Source organism: Pithys albifrons, chromosome 9 (genome assembly GCF_047495875.1).
Source record: "Pithys albifrons albifrons isolate INPA30051 chromosome 9, PitAlb_v1, whole genome shotgun sequence".
In the NCBI taxonomy this organism is placed as follows: Eukaryota; Metazoa; Chordata; class Aves; order Passeriformes; family Thamnophilidae; genus Pithys; species Pithys albifrons.
Window position 1 is genome coordinate 7,486,201 of NC_092466.1, and position 18,532 is coordinate 7,504,732.

The 18,532-nt window shown below is 40.3% G+C and overlaps 1 protein-coding gene across 1 annotated transcript; it reads right to left on the reverse strand.

The window, feature by feature from the left end:
* Positions 1 to 11,970: 11,970 nt before the first annotated feature.
* On the reverse strand, positions 11,971 to 17,379 carry KCNK18 (potassium two pore domain channel subfamily K member 18). The gene is made up of 3 exons (XM_071564092.1): positions 17,163 to 17,379; positions 15,979 to 16,125; positions 11,971 to 12,782 (listed from the first exon to the last, which is right to left on the reverse strand). The coding sequence occupies exons 1-3, from the start codon at positions 17,377 to 17,379 to the stop codon at positions 11,971 to 11,973; spliced, it is 1,176 nt and encodes a 391-aa protein (XP_071420193.1).
* Between the last annotated feature and the right edge of the window lie 1,153 nt (positions 17,380 to 18,532).

Here is an 18,532-nt window from a genome sequence, read left to right on the forward strand (position 1 = left end):
ATCTCAGCCGTGCCATCTGGTGGTACTGGGCCTCCCGAAGGAACGAGGTCTGCTTGCACCATCTAGTGGCTTCAGGTAACCGAGCCAGAGGGATTTTCTGTTCCCAGCCCTGATCACCAACAAGCCTGAATAATTCAAAATAGAGACGAGGCATTCGCTGTTTCATGTAATAACTCTAAGTGAACACAGAAAATACAAAGAGCAAACTTACCTACACTACTGTAAGGATAATTTTTAAATAATAAATTCTCCCCCCCTCCCCCATCCCCCTACCCCACCACGGATTTTAATTAATATTGCCACAAATCAGTGCACAAAATGCAAAACTCATTAGAAAGTAGGAAAGGAGGAAAATTCTTCCACAATATTACAATAAAAAAGCATCAGGACAACCTCACTTCTGAGGGTTGAGATTATGGATGTCAGATTGTCATTATCACACATCCCTCCTTTGCAGTTGCTTAAGGACAGCTTTGCTTTCCTCCTGAGAGAAGTAGAACTGTGAAAGCAAAGCTACAGAGAGAGTATCTCATCCCTCTTACCGCACATTTATATTATTTTTCAGTGGCAACTGCAGTAATGAGAGACATAATCCAAAACCAGCATGGTTTGTGTTGGGATGAAATAACTTGGTATTTTTTTCCTGAAGTATTGCCAGAAGTAACTACCTCTGATACTTTCACTCCTATTTCTACAAGTTTCATAGGTCTGAGTTTCTGTATCTCCCCTGTTGAGATAGGGAGAATATGATCTGGCTAACGTACATGGCAAAGCCAAAACCTGGCAGTACAGCAATACTCAGAAGGTCCTGGCACAAGTAGGACCACTGGTGGAGCAGTGCTATGCCAATGAGATGAGGTTTTGTGTGGTAGGAGCAGCAGCCCAGGGACCCCTTTTGTGTTTAACCCCCACTATGAAGATGTATGAATATCTGACCATTAGGAGAGATGCTTTGGCTGGCTAAGCTCTTTCCCATGGACTCCTCAAGTCATTTTAGAAGTTGTAGCACTGCACAAAACCCAATTGTTTGGCCATTTGACCACCCTAAATATGCCTTAAGGGTGTGAAAATTTCTGTATTTACTGATGTCAGTGATTGTTTCACAGCTTCTTATGCCGGTGCTACCAAAGGGAAGCAGTGAAGACTCAGACTAAATAAGGGCACAAGCCCTGAGGGGTGCAGGTGGCCAAAGCCAGTCTTCCTCAGCAGCAGACAACCAAAGCACTACCCAAAGTTGGAGAACAAACTTCGGTATGGACAGTCCTGTCCTGTTTTATCTCTCACCGTCCTTTGGATTCATACCCATCTCCCAGACAAAACAAGACTGGAGCAGAGCTGTTCTGCTCGTAGTGGTAACTCTGTGAAATCCAGACTCAGGCCGAGAGTGTTTGATTCCTCTGTTTTGAAAATGAAGACAAAGGCTTGGAGCAGTGCCCCAGTCTCAGGAGAGCAGCCTAACTCACAGCACTCAGTGTGTTCCAGATTACTCTTGTCATTCAATGCAGGAAGACCTCTAATTCCTCTGGGAGCCCAGAGCTGGCAGATTAGGGAGCCCTGCCTGTGGGTGACCTCAGGCATAGCTTTGACTCCTCCACATCCTTCATCACCCCATTTCATAAAGTAACTATATCTACATAGCTTTGAGGGAGGTTTGGAAATACACCCATGAAATATCGGGCATTACATCTATACACTGTATGAAATATATGATATTATTATTGCACATTATTTTTCAGTGAAAGACTTTCCATATTAATGTTGCAATGAATGCTGAGGCAGATTTGGGAAGGGCCCACACCTAGGAATCACCAGGAATCTTCTGCAGACACCATTATGGAGATGAGGGCAATTATAGGCTCTGACCTCCCAGGCTTTGTTGAGTCACCATCCCCTTGGATTGACTGAGGGTACTGTCTTTGAAATGAACTGAACCATCTCCAAAGACTTTAGAAGTACAACTAAATGGTGGGAACTGCATTATTCAGAAATAGTCACATTTAAAGTCTTTATTTTTTCCTTTGAAGAATATAAGAGTTTTGCAATTGTTGTCAGTCATTCTGAGTTTGGGAATTTACCTGCAAATAGCACCTTGTTCTCTCACCATGGAAATCCACTGAGTCATATCAGAGGATGGAAAGCATCCAGGAAGAGAGAGGCACTTGGCTGTGAAGTTCCAGGTTATATCTATTAGATACATATAGACTTCCTCAAATACAAATTATTCATTCCTCAAGACAGTATATTACGCAGAGAAATTAGAGCTTCATTCATCAGGAAACAATTTATGACCCTCAGAAAAATTAGAAATGCAAAAATTGGGGAGTGGGTGCAGATATCATAGCTGAGATTTGCATCTTGATGGTGACCACGCGTAGATGAGTTTCAAAGAACCAGCCATCAAACCAGAAATGTTGCCAGTACACACAAGAACTGTGCCATCATGCCAGGATTTCTTTTATCCCAAAGAGCCTGCCTGCCCTACCTCACTGACTGCCTCCACCGAAGGCCTCTGGCACCAGAACAAAAAGAGAATTCAGAAATTTAGCTCCTAGCACAGTGTTGTTAGGTAAGGACTTGGGATACTTATTAATATTTATGGCTCTATTTATTTTCCAAGCTAAGCACATGACCTGCTAAACCACCTGGACCAAATTCTTTGTAAATGACATCCTTCACTCAGAACAGCCTTCGAGCCATGTTAGAGCACAATCACACAATTACTTGGAGAGCCTTTCTAGGAATCTAAGCACTTACTCATTCCCATAACATATTTGTTTTGACTGTCCTCCTGAAGATTGCCCTACACCTGGCAGAGGCAACAGAGCTTATGTGCTAACAGTCTCTCAGATGAAAGGTTAATGAGTCTGACGTTGCTAAAATGTTTTGATTGATCAACAGTATGCCATGACATGTCAACTTTTATTGCTGTTGGAAGAGCAGTTAAACTTTGCATGCCCAGGAGCAGGGGAGTCACAGAGCACATGAGGATGAGGGTGGTGACAAGGTGAGGGAGCAGCTCACCTGCAAAGCAGGGACCATCCTCCTGTCATCAAAGACCATGGAAGCAGATACTTTTGTGCAGTATTTACACATGTAGGCTCTTTATCTCAGTAGGATATCAAGATGAAAAAATCCATGTAAAATAGCACACATTTAGGTTGAAACCTTAAGCAAGTCCATTTGATCTCTCCTCTGAGGGTCTATCGGTTTCCCTCAGTCCCTTCTCACCAAATAAAAAGCATTCAAGTGTGGTTGCTCTCCTGATTGATGTCTTTTCTGCACCTGTTCCAGCTGGGCTCTAAAGCAACTCTTGTCTGTGAACAAGTGATGCTCTTGGACTCATGAATAAAGATTCTCTTACTGTAAATCAATCTTGCCAATATAATAATACGACTATAAACAGTTCTAAATAAGCACTTCTCTGACATACATGCCTTCTAGTCCAGTTTCATAAAATGTGCTTGATGATTTGCAATTTTGCAAATTTATCACATTTCTCTTTCCTCATTCTGGTGAGGGGAAAAGTGTTTTCCTTGCTCTGTGCTTGTCAAATTCTTGCTGTGCTGGATTACACTGCTCTTGCAACTTTCCAGGCAACTTCAAGCACCTTGAACAAGAGCTATCCAAATCACTGCTGAAAGCTAAATTAGTGTCTGAAGACTGACAAACACACACTTTTCTCAGTATTCAGAGTCATCCAAGAGGTTTATGCAGAGATCACTAAAGGTATTTACAAATACTAACACTCAAAACTAATGCATTGGACAGGCATTGAGTGTTGATCAGGTCAAGTGTCCACAAGCTGGACCACAGCTGGTGAGGTGAAGTGACATAGCTGAAGGTGGACAGACAAGCAATGCATGAAATGCCATTGTGTTCCATGAGGTTTCTGCATCCACAGCTCCTATTTCACTGGGTTTCTTCTTTTTTGAAATACACCGCAGCTGCTTCACAGATCTACTCCATCACCCAGTGGCACATATTTGTACACATGCCATAAAGATTTTTTCTTTCTTGTTTAGCCAGCACAGGCAGGAAATGATAAGGGCTGCTTTAGCTGCAGAGATTCAGGCTGCAGCAGGCATGGAGCGAGAAACTCCCAGATAAATAATGGTGACTTAAGGTCCTGATCTAAGATGCTCCAAGGAACTGCCATAATCAAGATGATAAACACCAGAAATAATAATTATTAACAGCATTCAAAGAGTCTGACCCCAATTTCATGTTGGGTTTATAATTTAATCTTTTTTTCTGACTTTGACAGAGCTAATTCCCTCTGAAACTGCTGCAAGTGAAATCAGAGTTAGAGCCCAGATATTTTGACCTCCTTATTTAAAATTGAGCTACTCTGAAAGGTTGAATAACCCCTTTGTGACTCTATTCAGACTAAAAAGCAGGTGAGATTTTTAGATCAAAGCAGCTTTTACCAAAGACAGCCACTTCAAATCCTTCTGTAGTGGTAGGCTGGAGAATTTTACAGAAACAGACTCCCTAATGTTTTTTATGACACCTTTTTCCAAACAGTTGAAACTCAGAGAACAGTTCCTAGCACAGTTTTCTGTTCCCATCAGTAAAAGCTTATAATTGAAAAAATAAAATGCCTGACTTTAAAAACACTAGACTTCAATTAAGCACAAGTCAAAGTGTTTATTTGAACATCATCCCTGAAATCTACTTTAAAATCACCTGGAGACTGATTTTAATGACTTCCTTAGTTGCTGTGTTTATAGCATTGTCATTATTGATTCTGCTTCCCTGTTTTAATGGAAAACAAGGCCAATAGAGGGAATAGCCAGGCTTCTTCCAGGAAGAAGTGAACCTCTGACCCATCACAGGATGCATCTTTGTGTCCCAGGGAGCATTCACACTTCTCAGGCTCCATTTGAGGATCCAGGGACATGCTGGACTATTGATGGGAACAGAGATGGGGAACAGTGTCCAAAGCCAATGACTACAGCAAAGACAGCCACAAAAATAATAATTAATAACCTCATGACTGCCTAATGTAGGTATAAGGCACATTTTAGTGTTTGTCTGATTTTGACCAAGAAGAACTTGGTTTATTTCATTTAGAAATTTCCCTGTATCCAGAATCTGTCATCATGTCCTGACTGCAGGTCACTGATGCTGGCAAAGGAAAATAGCCAGCCCTTTCATGAGGAAAAGAAAATACAAGTAACAACCATCAGTAATGTAGCCAGCTTTGTGTAGAAATAAACCTTCCCATGAGAGGACAGTTTAGGCGTGAAATGGCTCTTCTCAAACCAGGATCAAAGTGATAAATGGCAAAACATTCTATTTGTCACTTCTTTCCAAATCTGATTTTTCTCAAGGCACCAAGAGCTTTGCCATGGATTTCAAGAAGTTCAGAGTTCAGCCCTCTGCTTCTTAAGCAGCATTTAGAAGTGGCTTTTCTGTAAGACAAACACATGTATACTTGCCAGTCCCTAATCTCTTTAAGCACAAAATGTGTTCATTTCTTTGGCAGAACAAATTGCTGTAAAAGCATAACTTTTCTTGCAGAGCAGCTAGAAAAGAGGTGCTGTTGTCTATCAAATGTTAGCCCAAGCATGCACTTTTTGCTTACAGACTCAGTGAGAAAATCACAGTTAATACAGCAAATCATGTCCTGCTCTTAAACTCCAAGGAAATTTCAGGAGCCTCCATTTGCTCTCTTATTTTCTCTTCCCAGTAACTACAAAGCTGTCATACCTTAACACTACGTGAACTGTTTGAGAAAGACTTTTATCAAGAATGCCATACATTGCTTTGTCTGAAGTAGATCATACCAGAGTTTGGTGATCTGGAAAATACATAAAAACTTGGAATGAGCCCTGGAGAAAGCCAGTTCTCTCTCATAACCAAAGTGACCTGCTGACATGTCACTGTCTCTGTGTGAGAAACTGGAGCTACAGTGGCAGCAAAGAGGAATCACACAGAACTTTATCTTTCATTTCCTTCCGTTCTTACCCATGTGAATGGCTCACCTCATGGAGCCATTCAAAGATGAAATTGCTAAAACCTTTCACAAGCCCTCTTTCAACCATCAGCATTTTGCGGTCCAACCAAAAATCCCCCTGTAAATTCAGATTAGTTTGGAAAACACTCACAGCTTTTGGCTGGCAAGTGTATTTGAAAAACTATCCATTAAACATCAGTGATATCTAGGCAGTCAGTGCTCTCCTGAGACTTTGGGTGGTTGCGAGAGAGAAAAACAGCCTAAAACCATGTGTAATATCAAGCTGGTGAGCAGAAGGTTTCATACACACACTGAATTCCTCAAACTCCCAAATTCCTTTAGCAGCTACATCTTCTATTTCTTGCCACAAGAAAAGTGTAAAGTGGGGAAAATATAGAATATCAGTGTCTTATACCCACCACGAGAGCCCCAGTTTCTCTTTTTCTTTCTCAAATCTTTTTGTCACATGTGACCAAAGACAGTAAACAGGTGGCTTTCCCCTACAGGGCACACATCAGAGAGCATGATGACAGTCTGCATTGCACAGCAGATCAAATAACTCTCTTCCAGCAGCACATCAAGCACATTGGCAATTTTATATGCTGATTCTGTGGTGCTCTCTCTCTGAGTTTTCCTGTTCACACAGGACTTTGTGGAAGCAGATAATGTAATGAATCAATGTTGCTAGACAACATCATTACCCTGATTTCTCATCAGTTGATGCTTAACACAGCAATTCATTTTTCACTGTCAAATTGCTACTCTTTTCTCCTTGCTTTGCTTTCCTTTCTCTTCTTGCCTATTTCTTTCCATTTCCTCTGGACTCTAGTGCATTCTGAAAATTCACAGATATAAAGTCGTATGCACTAGTTCAATGTTTGGAAGGATTCTATCTGTGGCCAGACACTGAAGGTTTCATCAGCTTGAAAAAACCTGAACTAACCTCAAAAGAACTAGATTTTATCTACTGAGAGACTGAATTTTTAACTCAAAGGAAAAAATCCAGCTCAGATTCACATGTGAACCCATAAGCACACAAGCCAACTAACATTTGTTCAAGCACTTCCTAAAACTGTCTAATGAATACCACATGCAGACAACCAGCTATTGGCACGTACAAATAATACAGTCATGGACTTCATTGCTCATGAGGGTTTGCATTTAGACCTCAGGCTGCCATCCTAAAAATATTGGCTTCATATATGAGAGATCTGTTGTCTTCACATAGCTATTATTTGCTATGAGTGATGGAGCAAATTCCTAGTATTTCTGTCACCATCTGTGCCTATGTACTTTAAGAAAGATAATTGAAATTTGTCCTGAGCAGCTTGATTTCCCTTGCTCTGCGTGTAATGCAGGCTGTCATTTTGGATGGCTTGAGAACTATGTTTTCTACCTTATATGTGCTGCACAAGGTAAGAAAGAAAACAAAAGGCAGCCTAACTAAATACTCTGAGTTGGTCTTAAAACATAGTATGTCCTGGCAGAACAACTGAATACAGCCTGTGGAGTTGAATAGTGACAAAAATACATAAAAATAAATGTAAAAATAAAAAAAAAGGAAAAGAAAATGTTTCATTTAAGAAAGCCAGGGGAAAAGATAATACCCACCTTTCTAGGTTCACAAAACACTCATAATTCATGCAACAGCCACACATGTTACACTCGATGCACCCTGTGGTCTGGAAATAAGGATCACAAGGCATGCAAGGAACCTGGAAGCAAAGAGGGCTGCAGAGACTGCTCTCAGCTGGAACCCCAGGCTTTGCCTCTGCTGAGCCTAACACCATGCAGGCTGTTAGCATTCATTATATGGGGTTGTTTTTGTGATGTGGGACCATCTCCACCTGGAACAAGTTGAAAAATCCTGAAGACCATCAAAGTGCTATCAGATGCTACTAACACTGAGCCCACTAAAATCTGGACTACATCTGAACTACTGGCACACAGATGAAAAGTCCTACATCCCATTAAGAATTTCCTGAATCTTCTTTTGCTCATACAAAAGATACTTCTGATGGAATTGTCATTCTCTAAATGACAAAACAAAGAATAAGAGGAATATTTCTGACAGTTTCATTAATGGTTTTTCAGTCCAGACCCTGTATCTTGTTTCTGCCACTTTTTGATCTCTCAGGGGACTTCCTTGCACAGACTCTGCTGATGGTGAGACCTGTATTGGAGCCCATCAACAATAATCACTGTGCTGGCTTAAGAAGGGCTCTCCAGCCACAGTCTGGCTGCACAAACCTTCCCAAGCCAGAGGCACCAGCCCTCCCCATATTTTCAGTCTCTCAAACATCTCTTCACCATATTTATGTCTATACAGAAAATGGCCCCATCCTCTGTTGTTGCTGTCATTTTTCCCTCTAACTCTTCTGCCTAGAGAATATTTTTCCGCTCCTTCCACTCATTCCACCAACCTTCCATCTGTAATTCCCACACCAGGAATACTCTCCTCCTTTTCCTAAGTGCTCGTGACAGCTGCCATCTTGGCCCAATCAGGAGTGATTGATCCAGCATCCTTAAGCATCAAGTGCATTTGATCTGTAAAGCTCTCCAGCTGGGTCTGTAATAACTCATATCCGTTGTGGGTTACACATCAAGCAACTCTTTCCCCATCAGTCACGTCTTTCCTGATAGAAAAGTTCTTCAAGGAACCCCTTCACATCAAATCCACCAACTCATGTGGGACACGATGGAAAAAGATATGAAAAGCAGTATTTTGTACTGCTTTGATGCAAACAAAGTTGATCTCCATGTCAATTTTGCTGAATAAAAGCTTCTGTGGGCAGAGAGTGTGAATTCTTCCAGGATTCAGTCCATGATAAGAGCAGTCAACTGATAAATATTTATGTCTGAGGCTCACTAAATGAGACACTACTCACTGCTTTGTTTCATTTTCATTAAGTCTGTGACTGTATTTACTGAGCTACATTCAGATCCTGCTACACAGACCAAGCTGCTACTTCCCTGTCAGCACAAGGCTCCAGCACATTGCTCTGTCATCTGGGAAACTGGCTCCCAACTTGGAGAACAAGAGAATCAGGGCCACATATTCCTGTTTAAGTGGGATCCATGTTTTGGTGCACCTGAGCAGAAGACATGAATAGTTTTTATACCTGACAGTGGAAGGTACGTCCAGCTCTCTACCCTTCTTTAGGTGTGTGACGAAAGCCAAACAACCATGTTACATTTACTGCAGACTGGTTGTGTTGTGTTAACTAAATCACAACTTTTGGTGATGTGTTTTGAACTGGTTAGTCTACCTAGCTAACAAATGTGAAATTAAATATCTATTCAGAAGTCAGATCTGCTGCATAGTTTTTTAGATATAAAGCAATATGTTTCTATGTGTTACAGGTGTGGCAATCAGCCCCAAACAAGATGGTGCAGACCAGTATTCTGTCTCTGACAATTAGCAGGTTACAAAGGGAGAACACAAGGAGAATAAAGTCTGCAGAGAGGCATACTCCTCATCTGCCAGTTCGAAATTCAGTGATTATTGAGCCAGAATTATTATCTTTGTATTTAATTGTTTTCCAAGTTTTTCTTTCATGGTTTTGTCCCATCTCCCATTGATCTAATGTGAACTTTTAGTCTCCACATCCTCCCATGCCAAGGAGTATCTACAGCTTAATTACATGTTGTGTGAAGCACCATTTTCTCTTCTTTCTGTTTCTTTTCTTAAACCTGTCACATGTGGGTTTCATTTGGCAGCCCAAGCTCCCATAATGAAAGACATTTAAAAATCATTCCATCATTTCTTGTTTCGCTTCTCTGTGCCCTTGTAATGTTACACATCTCTCCATCAGTCTCTCACCTCTTTTCAGACTAGAGAGCTACTGTATGTGTCTTTTATGGAAGTTGTTCCCCATCTTTGTTCATCCTTTACCCAGGCCTATAATCTTTTTCCAAATTTACATATCCTTTGGGGGCTGAAGGACCAGAGCTATGCATTATATTCAACAGTCAGGTGCATTATTGTTTTATAGCAGGTAATGGTGATTTGAATTGTTCTCTCTTCTCCTATAAAATACATTTTTATTCCCCATAACAGGCATATTCCATAGGAATGAAAGCTGTTTACTGCCACCCGTTGGCCATAAGTAGAATGATTTGGTGCAGAATCCTTATTACAAATCCAGCCAAAATTCCCTGAATCCATAAAGTAAATGTGAAGGTATTAAGTACTATGTCAATGAGATATTTATAGGGGAGGAATTGAGGATTAACTGCTCTCCACAAATGAGATCTCACTGATACAAGAGAAAACAAGTGTAATGATACAAAGACCAGTTCTTAGAAATGCTGACAGTGTTGCCATATCACAAGGAAAAAGCTTGAGGAGAGGAAGTGCAGCTCTCTGTTCCAAAGAACATTAAATCATCCAAATCCTTTCATTGATTTCCAAATACTTCCAAAGTGCTGCACTGATTTTAATCTAAAGACATGAAATTAAGTAATATGAGAATAGTAATATGAACAGAGGGGCTTTCTGTGTAAAGCCAAAATCACAGCAAACATAAAAGAGTTAACTGGAGCTTCTTCCAGCTACTGTATTTTTTATTGTTATTTTTATAAAACACTTTGTTGTATACTATCAGTCATTATGTATTTTGCATATAATCAGTGCTTAATTACATCTAATTATTAATAAGGGCTGAATACATATTACCATGTACATGGAGTATAACAGTCATAAAATGCAATATAAATATTCTGAAAATCTCAATTTCAAATGGTACATTTGCTAAAGGAAAATAAAGTACATTCTGTCTTAATCAAGCATTTTTCTTTATCTGGAGATGTCATTTACATTCAATGGACATGCATACCATCTACAATTTAAATGTGGGCAATTAAGTCAGTGGTTTCTTTTATAATAGTTATACAGTTTTATTGTAAATTATTATTTTTCCTGATAAAATCTATCATTGATAATAGTTCATAATATGAATAATACAAGCAAAAACTTGAAGAAACAAACAATATTTGCATAATAATGTGCACAAGTATGTAACTACAGGATTGTCCCCACATTGCAGTGAAACAGGTTTGCTTTTCTTCCAACAAGTGAACCAAGGAGCTCCCAGAACTTAAGCAGGCTGTGCAGAGTGAAATCTGGATTAGGAGTGAGGAATTCTGTAATCAATGTACCAACACGTGCTTCTTTATCAGCAAAGAGATGGAAATTTCATGGCTGCAGTCACCTTCAGGTTTCCTGTGTGCCTTCCCCAGATGCCATCTCAGGAACAGAATACTCATGAGCACCTCTATAACTGGACATCATGAGACACAGGCTGACTCCATGTTGAGTACAGCTGTGATAAAGCATGATGGAAAAGAAGTGGATTCAGCCTTGAACCAGTGAACCATTTTCTGGCTGGTTTCTGTACAGGTGACAAAGATGTAAATATTCGGTGTCCTTCCTTTCAGTTTAGCATTTCTCTGTCCTGTACAAAGGTGTGATGTTTGCAATGCACACAGTCACGACAGAGGAGCAATTGGGTTCATACCTCTCCTCCCCAGCTCTCTGATGATGGATCAGATGGCAGCAGCACTGCCACGGTTCAGTACCCACAGCCACAACCAGGCTGTCCTTGGCTGCAGAGAAGGTGGCGAGACAAGACCTGCCAGGTGATCTGGGCCTTGCTTGGAAAAGTACTGAAAAAAAAAAAATCCTGAATTGACCTGCTGTGGTGGGGAGGACAGAAAAGATGCTGAAAGTCAGAGCTATGAAAAATAAGTTGGGGAGCACTGGTAGGGAGAGCCTTCAGCTTCCTCATCACGCAGCATCTTCTTTGCTTGTTTAGGAGATGGGACCCTGTTGGAAAGTACTCCCTGGAGATTCCTTCACCAAATGTCTCCTGAGGTATTCAGCCACTTTACAGTAATTTCTCTGAGGAAATCAATAATAAAATATGGCACCTGCCAGCCCTAGGCAGACATGCATAGAAACAGTTCCATCTCATTGCAGTGGCTTACAAATGAAGGAGGAATGACTGCTCTTATTTTGGATATATCTTTTTTGATGGCACCTTTTTCTCTGCACAAAATGAAACCACCTTTTTATACAAAACAATTAAGCGGTCTTGGCCCAGCTTAAAAGCAATGAAGACAATTTCCATGCCAATAATAATATAGAGGGAAAAAAACAAGAAAAACTTGGGATGTTCCAGCTGTGTATCTCCAAATCCAATAGTGGTCAAGGTGATAAAGCAGAAATAAAAGGCCTCCTGAAAATCCAAATTCTTTTCCCACTTTGGAAGAATGGCAGCTGCACAGGAGATGTACACAAAGATAACGAGCACCATTAATACAATGGGCACATCTAATTTTTCTAACTCTTTCCCTATTTTGTCAAAATTCTCAATTACTCTGGACATTGTCTTTCCCCTGGTTAGTTCAGGGCATGAACTCCATCTCTCGATGCTTTTATTTCTTGCTGGTTTTGTGTGTTCTTTTTCTCTGGCAATTAACATTTCAAAAAGTTCAACATTGCGATATTTGATCGGTCTCCTTTTCACATTCTGCTGACTTTTCAACACCTCCATAATTGTCAGGGGCTCATTGATGACTATTTTAGACTGTGCTCTGGATTTTAGTTCGTTCCTTTTTTTACATGTGGATCCAGAACAGAGTTTAGAGGCTAGAATTTTTGACTGTAGTTTTCTGAATTCATTGTAACACTTGGATAAAACAGTTGCAAGGATGTCTCCCATGTCTGTCAGGACCAAGAACATCAGAGGGATACCAAACAAAGCATACAGCATGCAGAGATACTTCCCAATCCGTGTCACAGGGTAGGTATTGCCATAACCTTGAACGATAACAAGAAAAGGAAGAGAAGGGAAAGGGAAAGAGAGACAACATTGGGATTTATTAGGTGTTCGTGTCCTCTGAGGTTTTTATTGTTGTCAGCTTTTAAAGCAAATTTTTAGTCCAGAGCATACTGTTCTTTTTGGCTTTTCTTTGAAGTTGTTAAAATTTCTGAGTCCCAAATGCCTGATACTAATGCAAGGATTGTACCTCTTCAAGTACTTGGAGGTTTGGAGTTTGCCATTTCTGTTGAATTAACTCTTCCTACCTTGTCTGCAAATTATCAGCTGTGGAACTTATCTGTCTGAAAACAAAAGGATGTTTAGGGAGGTGAAATAAAAGTTTTGGGCTAGTCCAAGACTGGTGTGCAGTCTCTGTCCTGATGGAGACTGTGATCATGTAGATTTCCTGACCTGGGAACCTGTGAATCTGGGTTGAGGAGGACCCACAGGCAAGACAACAAGAAAGGTCTTGGGCCCATGGGTCCCTGTACAGAGGATTGGAACTGAGGGCTGAGCTCAGAGAGACAACAGCTGGTGTTGGGAGAAGGTAATGGACCATGCAGGAGGATCTGAGGGGTCATCTCATGGCCACTCTCCAGGATCTTACAGCAGGACTAAATGTTTTCTGCAAATGAAACTCCATCAGATCTGAATGACTATCTAAACTGTAAAACTGGGACAGCACTATGGATCAGATTGGGACAATGAGACTCATAACTCAAACTTCATTTCCCAATCAAAACTGCGTGTGACGAATGGTAAGTGGATAACAGAATTTGAAATTGTCCCTGGTTTATCAGCTCTAGCTCTAATGGCACATGTTGCATTGGCATTGTGTTTGTACTGACTTCACAGTTTCCAGAATCTCTTAAATGTACTCAGAACAATAAAGGCTCAGGTGAGGACACGTTTGTTTATCACATGAGGAAATGCACGCTGACTTTAAGGTTCTAAAGCTTAAAAATATCAATTACAACAAACAGGGAAATACTACCAGGCTCATGGCTTTAGCAGAAGATATGCCCTTCCCCTAAATTCTATTTGGGTATTTATATTTCCTTCCTCTAATATATTGGATATGAAAATTAAATTGTAAGATAGTGCTTTTCCATTGTATTGAGAGAAAACAATAGTATTATAGTAACGATATTAAATTTTAACAACTATTTTTCTCCTTATCTTCCAAAAGGACATAAAGCATTTATTTTCTCTCTGCTAAAACATTGCTCTTTTCTATATAATCTTCTAGGCCAAGTACTTACCCTGTAAGATTATTAGCTCATGTGCTGAGATACAGTTTCCTTCATTTACTTCATCCACTTACATTTTCACAAATGGCTGCCATAGCCTTTGGTCTGAACCCAGTCTCAGTCCCTGCTTTGCTGTGAGGCACTGAAATATTAGTTATTCTTGGTCACTCTGTTCCCCCCAGGTTAACTGAGGAGGCTAATGTTTACTGTTGAAGAAATTGAGGAAGATTAATTATTGTAGTTGTTGCACAGAGTGCTATTATTTCCCCTTTTAATCAATTTCTGTGCATTAAAAATACCTTGTGCAGCATCAAGTCTTAAAACTTATCCTGAGCTTAAATGTAGCTATCCAGAAATCTATCCTAGCTGAGCCACTAGGCATCATCCCCAGGCAGTGAAGAGATGGCAGTTCAGACTACCAGACTTCAGACTAGAAGCCTCAATTCTCCTGGACATTTCAAGGTAGATAATTTAATTCTACCATGAGGTGATTTATCAGTTCCTAACACTGCAAACAACAAAACCTTCCACCTCTTCCACCTACCAGGAACAAATCTTCCAGGCCTTCTACTGATCCCAAAACTCAGGTCAGAATGTGAGGAAGCTGCATTAATATTTAGTGCTATGAAGGCAAAAAAGTATTGGCAGTTTAGAAATAAATATGTCGGGTCAGTGTCTATGAGGACATTTGTCAAGTCCCATATTAATGGAGGTGGGCAAATACACACTGGGAAAATGTTTTCAACACTTTTTCATCAGTTTGCTGAAGTCAAAACTTTCTCATAGAACATCCCCTTTCAAAAGTTCTGAGCCACTATGTTTGCACAAGGAAATATTCACAGGGGTGAGGGTTCTGGTCACATCTCCAGTATGTGTCTCTGACCATGTAGATGACTGTCTTCAAAATCAGGAGCTGCAAGAAGGTGAATTTGAACTGTCATCTAAGACATCAGAGTCTGAGGTTCAGGTTTCTGCAGTGACTCAGACAGCACTCAGGTGCTCCAAGTGAGTATATTAGCTCTCACACTATTCCTTGTATGGAATAAGCTCCTTTTTTAAGGTTCAGTTTTTCTTTTACTTTACAATGCATACCCATTCTGGGGCCTTGAGTGTATCCTAATGCAGTGGAGAAATGTCTTTGCAATTTGATATAACGCTGTGGGAATATTTCCCATCCAGTTTTAATTCTGAAAACTTAGATAGACAGCTCCTGCAGTTGCCAACATTTGAGAAAGATTAGCAAAGCAATAATTAGCAAAGTGATAAAAGTTGCTGTGGGAATGAGCATGGGAAGTTGTATTTAACAATGCACAGGGATCCAAAATCAGAGTAGATGTTTCTATTTGATCTAGTTCCTTCTTTGAAATATGAAGTCAGAATTAAAGAATTCAAAGGTGCCACTTAAACACTGTTGTGTGCTGTTAAACCCAGAGAAATGTGAACAACACCATGGTTAATTACAGATCTATAGGGGAACAAAGCTGAGTGAGACATAAATAGCATGGAAGCAGTTGAGAGACAATATTTGCAATTTGCATTAGCTTTTCCAGGGAAGAGAACACAGAATAATGGGAAGGATAAGGTTGAATTGAAAAATGGAGCTTTCTTGTTACTGTAATATAATAGTTCTGTGTACACGTCATAAACGAGTATGTGTTGCAGTACACACATAACGATGCAGCTAATTAGTGTGTACCATCACTAGTTACTAAATTCTGACTTGTTTCTGTGTCTCAGCTACATCTCTGCAGCCTGTGTTTGCAGAACTGCTAGCAGATTCGTCATCAATATTCAGGAGAAAAATTCAAGGGGTTTGGGGTTTTGGGTTCAGGAGGGTTTTTTTGTTTGTTTCTTTAGAGTTTTTTTAGTTCTCTGGAAGAAAAACATTAGAGAAAGCAGCAATAGCAATTGATTCTGTAGGATTTTACTTTACCTCTGAACTTACCCACGGTTGTGAATACTGTGCAGCAAAAAAAGAGAGATCCAAAGAAATTCCATTTTTCTTTTGGATTGACAAACCAGTCTTGTTCAGCAGTGTTGAGAAGATCATGGATCTCTTTCTTAAACTTGACTTCATTTTCTGTGATGTTATCTGTCATAGTCACAGCAGGAGACACAGTGAGTATTTGCAGACCATCACTCCATGAGCAGTCAGCATGTTATTCCAGCAAAGTTTATTCCACCTGAGAATTTGCTCACGTTCTTTTAGAAGATAAAAATATTCACCTTCTCACCCTCCCCTTTCAATCTCCCCACTCCTGAAAAACTCAGATGGATTCAGTGGCTTTGCTGAATAAAGAAAGGAACAAATAAACATAAAGAAGCAGGGCAGGAAGATTGGATAATCAGCTTCCAGCCTGAACGTCCCGTTTGATTTTGGACTCCCCGGATTGGTCTTCATTTGACACAAGGGCATCAGAAATGTGGAGTCAACAGCAGGTAACTGATTTGAATGGCTTGGATATCAGTGCCCAGCACCCTGCTGTGAATTCCGGAGCCTGCCCCCCTTGTTCCTCCTCCCCATGGCTGAGCCTTGCTTCAAAGGATGTTATCTGCAGGTTTGATTGCCCAAAACAGATCTCTGTGTCAGCACAGCTACCTGAGTGCAACTCCAAGGCTGTGTATGAGCCCCGTCACAGATCCAGAAGAATTTATAGCCCTTCTCTTCCCCTCTCTCCCCCTCCATCAGTGCTGCTGGGTCTGGGATGCAGAACTGCACCTGTCTCACTCTGAGCATCCCATCTCCAGAGGACTGGGGAGGGGGGCTCAGAGGAGGGCAGAGGGAACTGGAGAGACCTTTGAGATAGAGACTTCAGCCCTCAGAAAACAGAAGGAAATACCACAGGAATCTCAGCTGGTCTTTAAGGACCTTAGGGAACCAAGAGGAATACACAGGCACCTTGGAAAAGTCACTTCAGGCAGGAGCACAGGGGTTGGGAAGCTTGCAGTTAAAAATCACAGCTAACGAGGAAAGCAGCAGTTATTAGCAAGGCAGAGGGAAAATCCTGCTTGCAGGGTCAGCTGTTAGTATTTTGAAGAACGTCTTCAAAAGCAAAAAAATCTCATTCAAAAACGAGAGAATTAGTGAGTCCCTGTACAATTAAGTGATTTTGAAATTCCAGTACATACCTGATAAACTTCTGGCGAGGTACGTCAGATTCTGCAGAAATTTTCTATAGTCTTCACTAAATTCTACCTTCCGGTTACCTTCAATGTGGGAAAACATGAGGGCCCCAAGAAAAGCATAGATGACAAGAGACAGAATAAAGCAGACATGAGGAAACACTGCCCAAAATAGTTTTTTACATGCCGTTTTACCTCGCTGAGGTTGTGATGTTGATGCCATCCTAAGCTTGCTTTTTTTGGTTTTTTTTCCTTTTTCTTTTTAATATATAATTTTATGGAGGAGACACAGCTTTTAGAAAGAATGATAAGGATGTAAAAGCTTTTGCATCCTAGAAAAGCTTCTCCTGTGAAAACAAGGATTGTTCTGCCTCAGGCTTTCAGATCACATGTCTTTATAAGTGAAGATTGCACTACAGTCCCAGTGGAAAAGGAGCACAACTAATCAAGGCTTGAAATACTTCTCAGTTGACGCCACACCACTCTATGCCTGAATTACTATTGATTAGGCAGTGCTGTAATGCACATGGATTACCAGTTTCTATCAGTTTTCACTGGAGCCAATTCATGTTTAAAGTTTCTTGTCCTGAACTACATTTTCCCATTGATACAGTAGAAACATTTCCAGCTCCCAGGAGGGAAAATACACACTGTAAGGGATGGATTTCTTTAAAGATTTCTCCCAGAAATTGAGAGAAATTTAAAATTAATCAAAATAAGGGGATGGCACTTATTAATGTCACCTCTGGACAGACTGTAGAACAATTATATTCTCTTACAAAGGGTTTAAAGAATCTCTCTATACCATTCAGTGTTTGTAGAGGTGGTCTTTTGAATTCTAAATTCTTCTCAAAAAAAAAATAGAGTTAAGAAGAAGATTTTGCCTAGTTCTCACTTAATTGAAATTTTCCTATATTAATAAAAGTTTCAATTATGAAACCCCCACTGACCTTAGTAAGTAAGAACTTCAAAACTCAGTTCAAGGTTAGTGTTCTTTGCAAACTACATCCAACTTTAAAAATAAGACCTCTATTTCCTTCCATCACTCTAAACCACTTGGAGCAACAAGCAGTAGCACTGCCCTTTGCAATGTTTGTAATGGCAGTAATGGGAGTTGGACTTTACAGAAAGAGGTGTTAAATATTTCATCTCTTGGCATCTTTCATTAGAAATTGAAACATTCTTGTGCAGTCAAGACCTACTGACTGTACATAAGCAACATGTCCACACTACAAGAAATCCTACATGGTTTCAGTGATTTCTTTTAGTTCAATCTCTCAGCAAATTGGATCAGAAGATATTTTATGCTCATCAGTACACAAGTCTCTGCTATAGAAAAGAAGCTTTCAGGGTTAAGACAAAAATAAGCTTGTGCA

What these genes read in the sequence shown, in the direction of transcription:
- KCNK18 (XM_071564092.1), bottom strand. Translation starts at nt 17,379, where the DNA reads ATGGCATCAACATCACAACCTCAGCGAGGTAAAACGGCATGTAAAAAA. An exon ending in CCTCGCCAGAAGTTTATCAG is followed by an intron (nt 16,126 to 17,162) that starts GTATGTACTGGA and finishes TGACTATGACAG; the next exon opens with ATAACATCACAGAAAATGAA. An exon ending in CACAGTATTCACAACCGTGG is followed by an intron (nt 12,783 to 15,978) that starts GTAAGTTCAGAG and finishes TTATCGTTCAAG; the next exon opens with GTTATGGCAATACCTACCCT.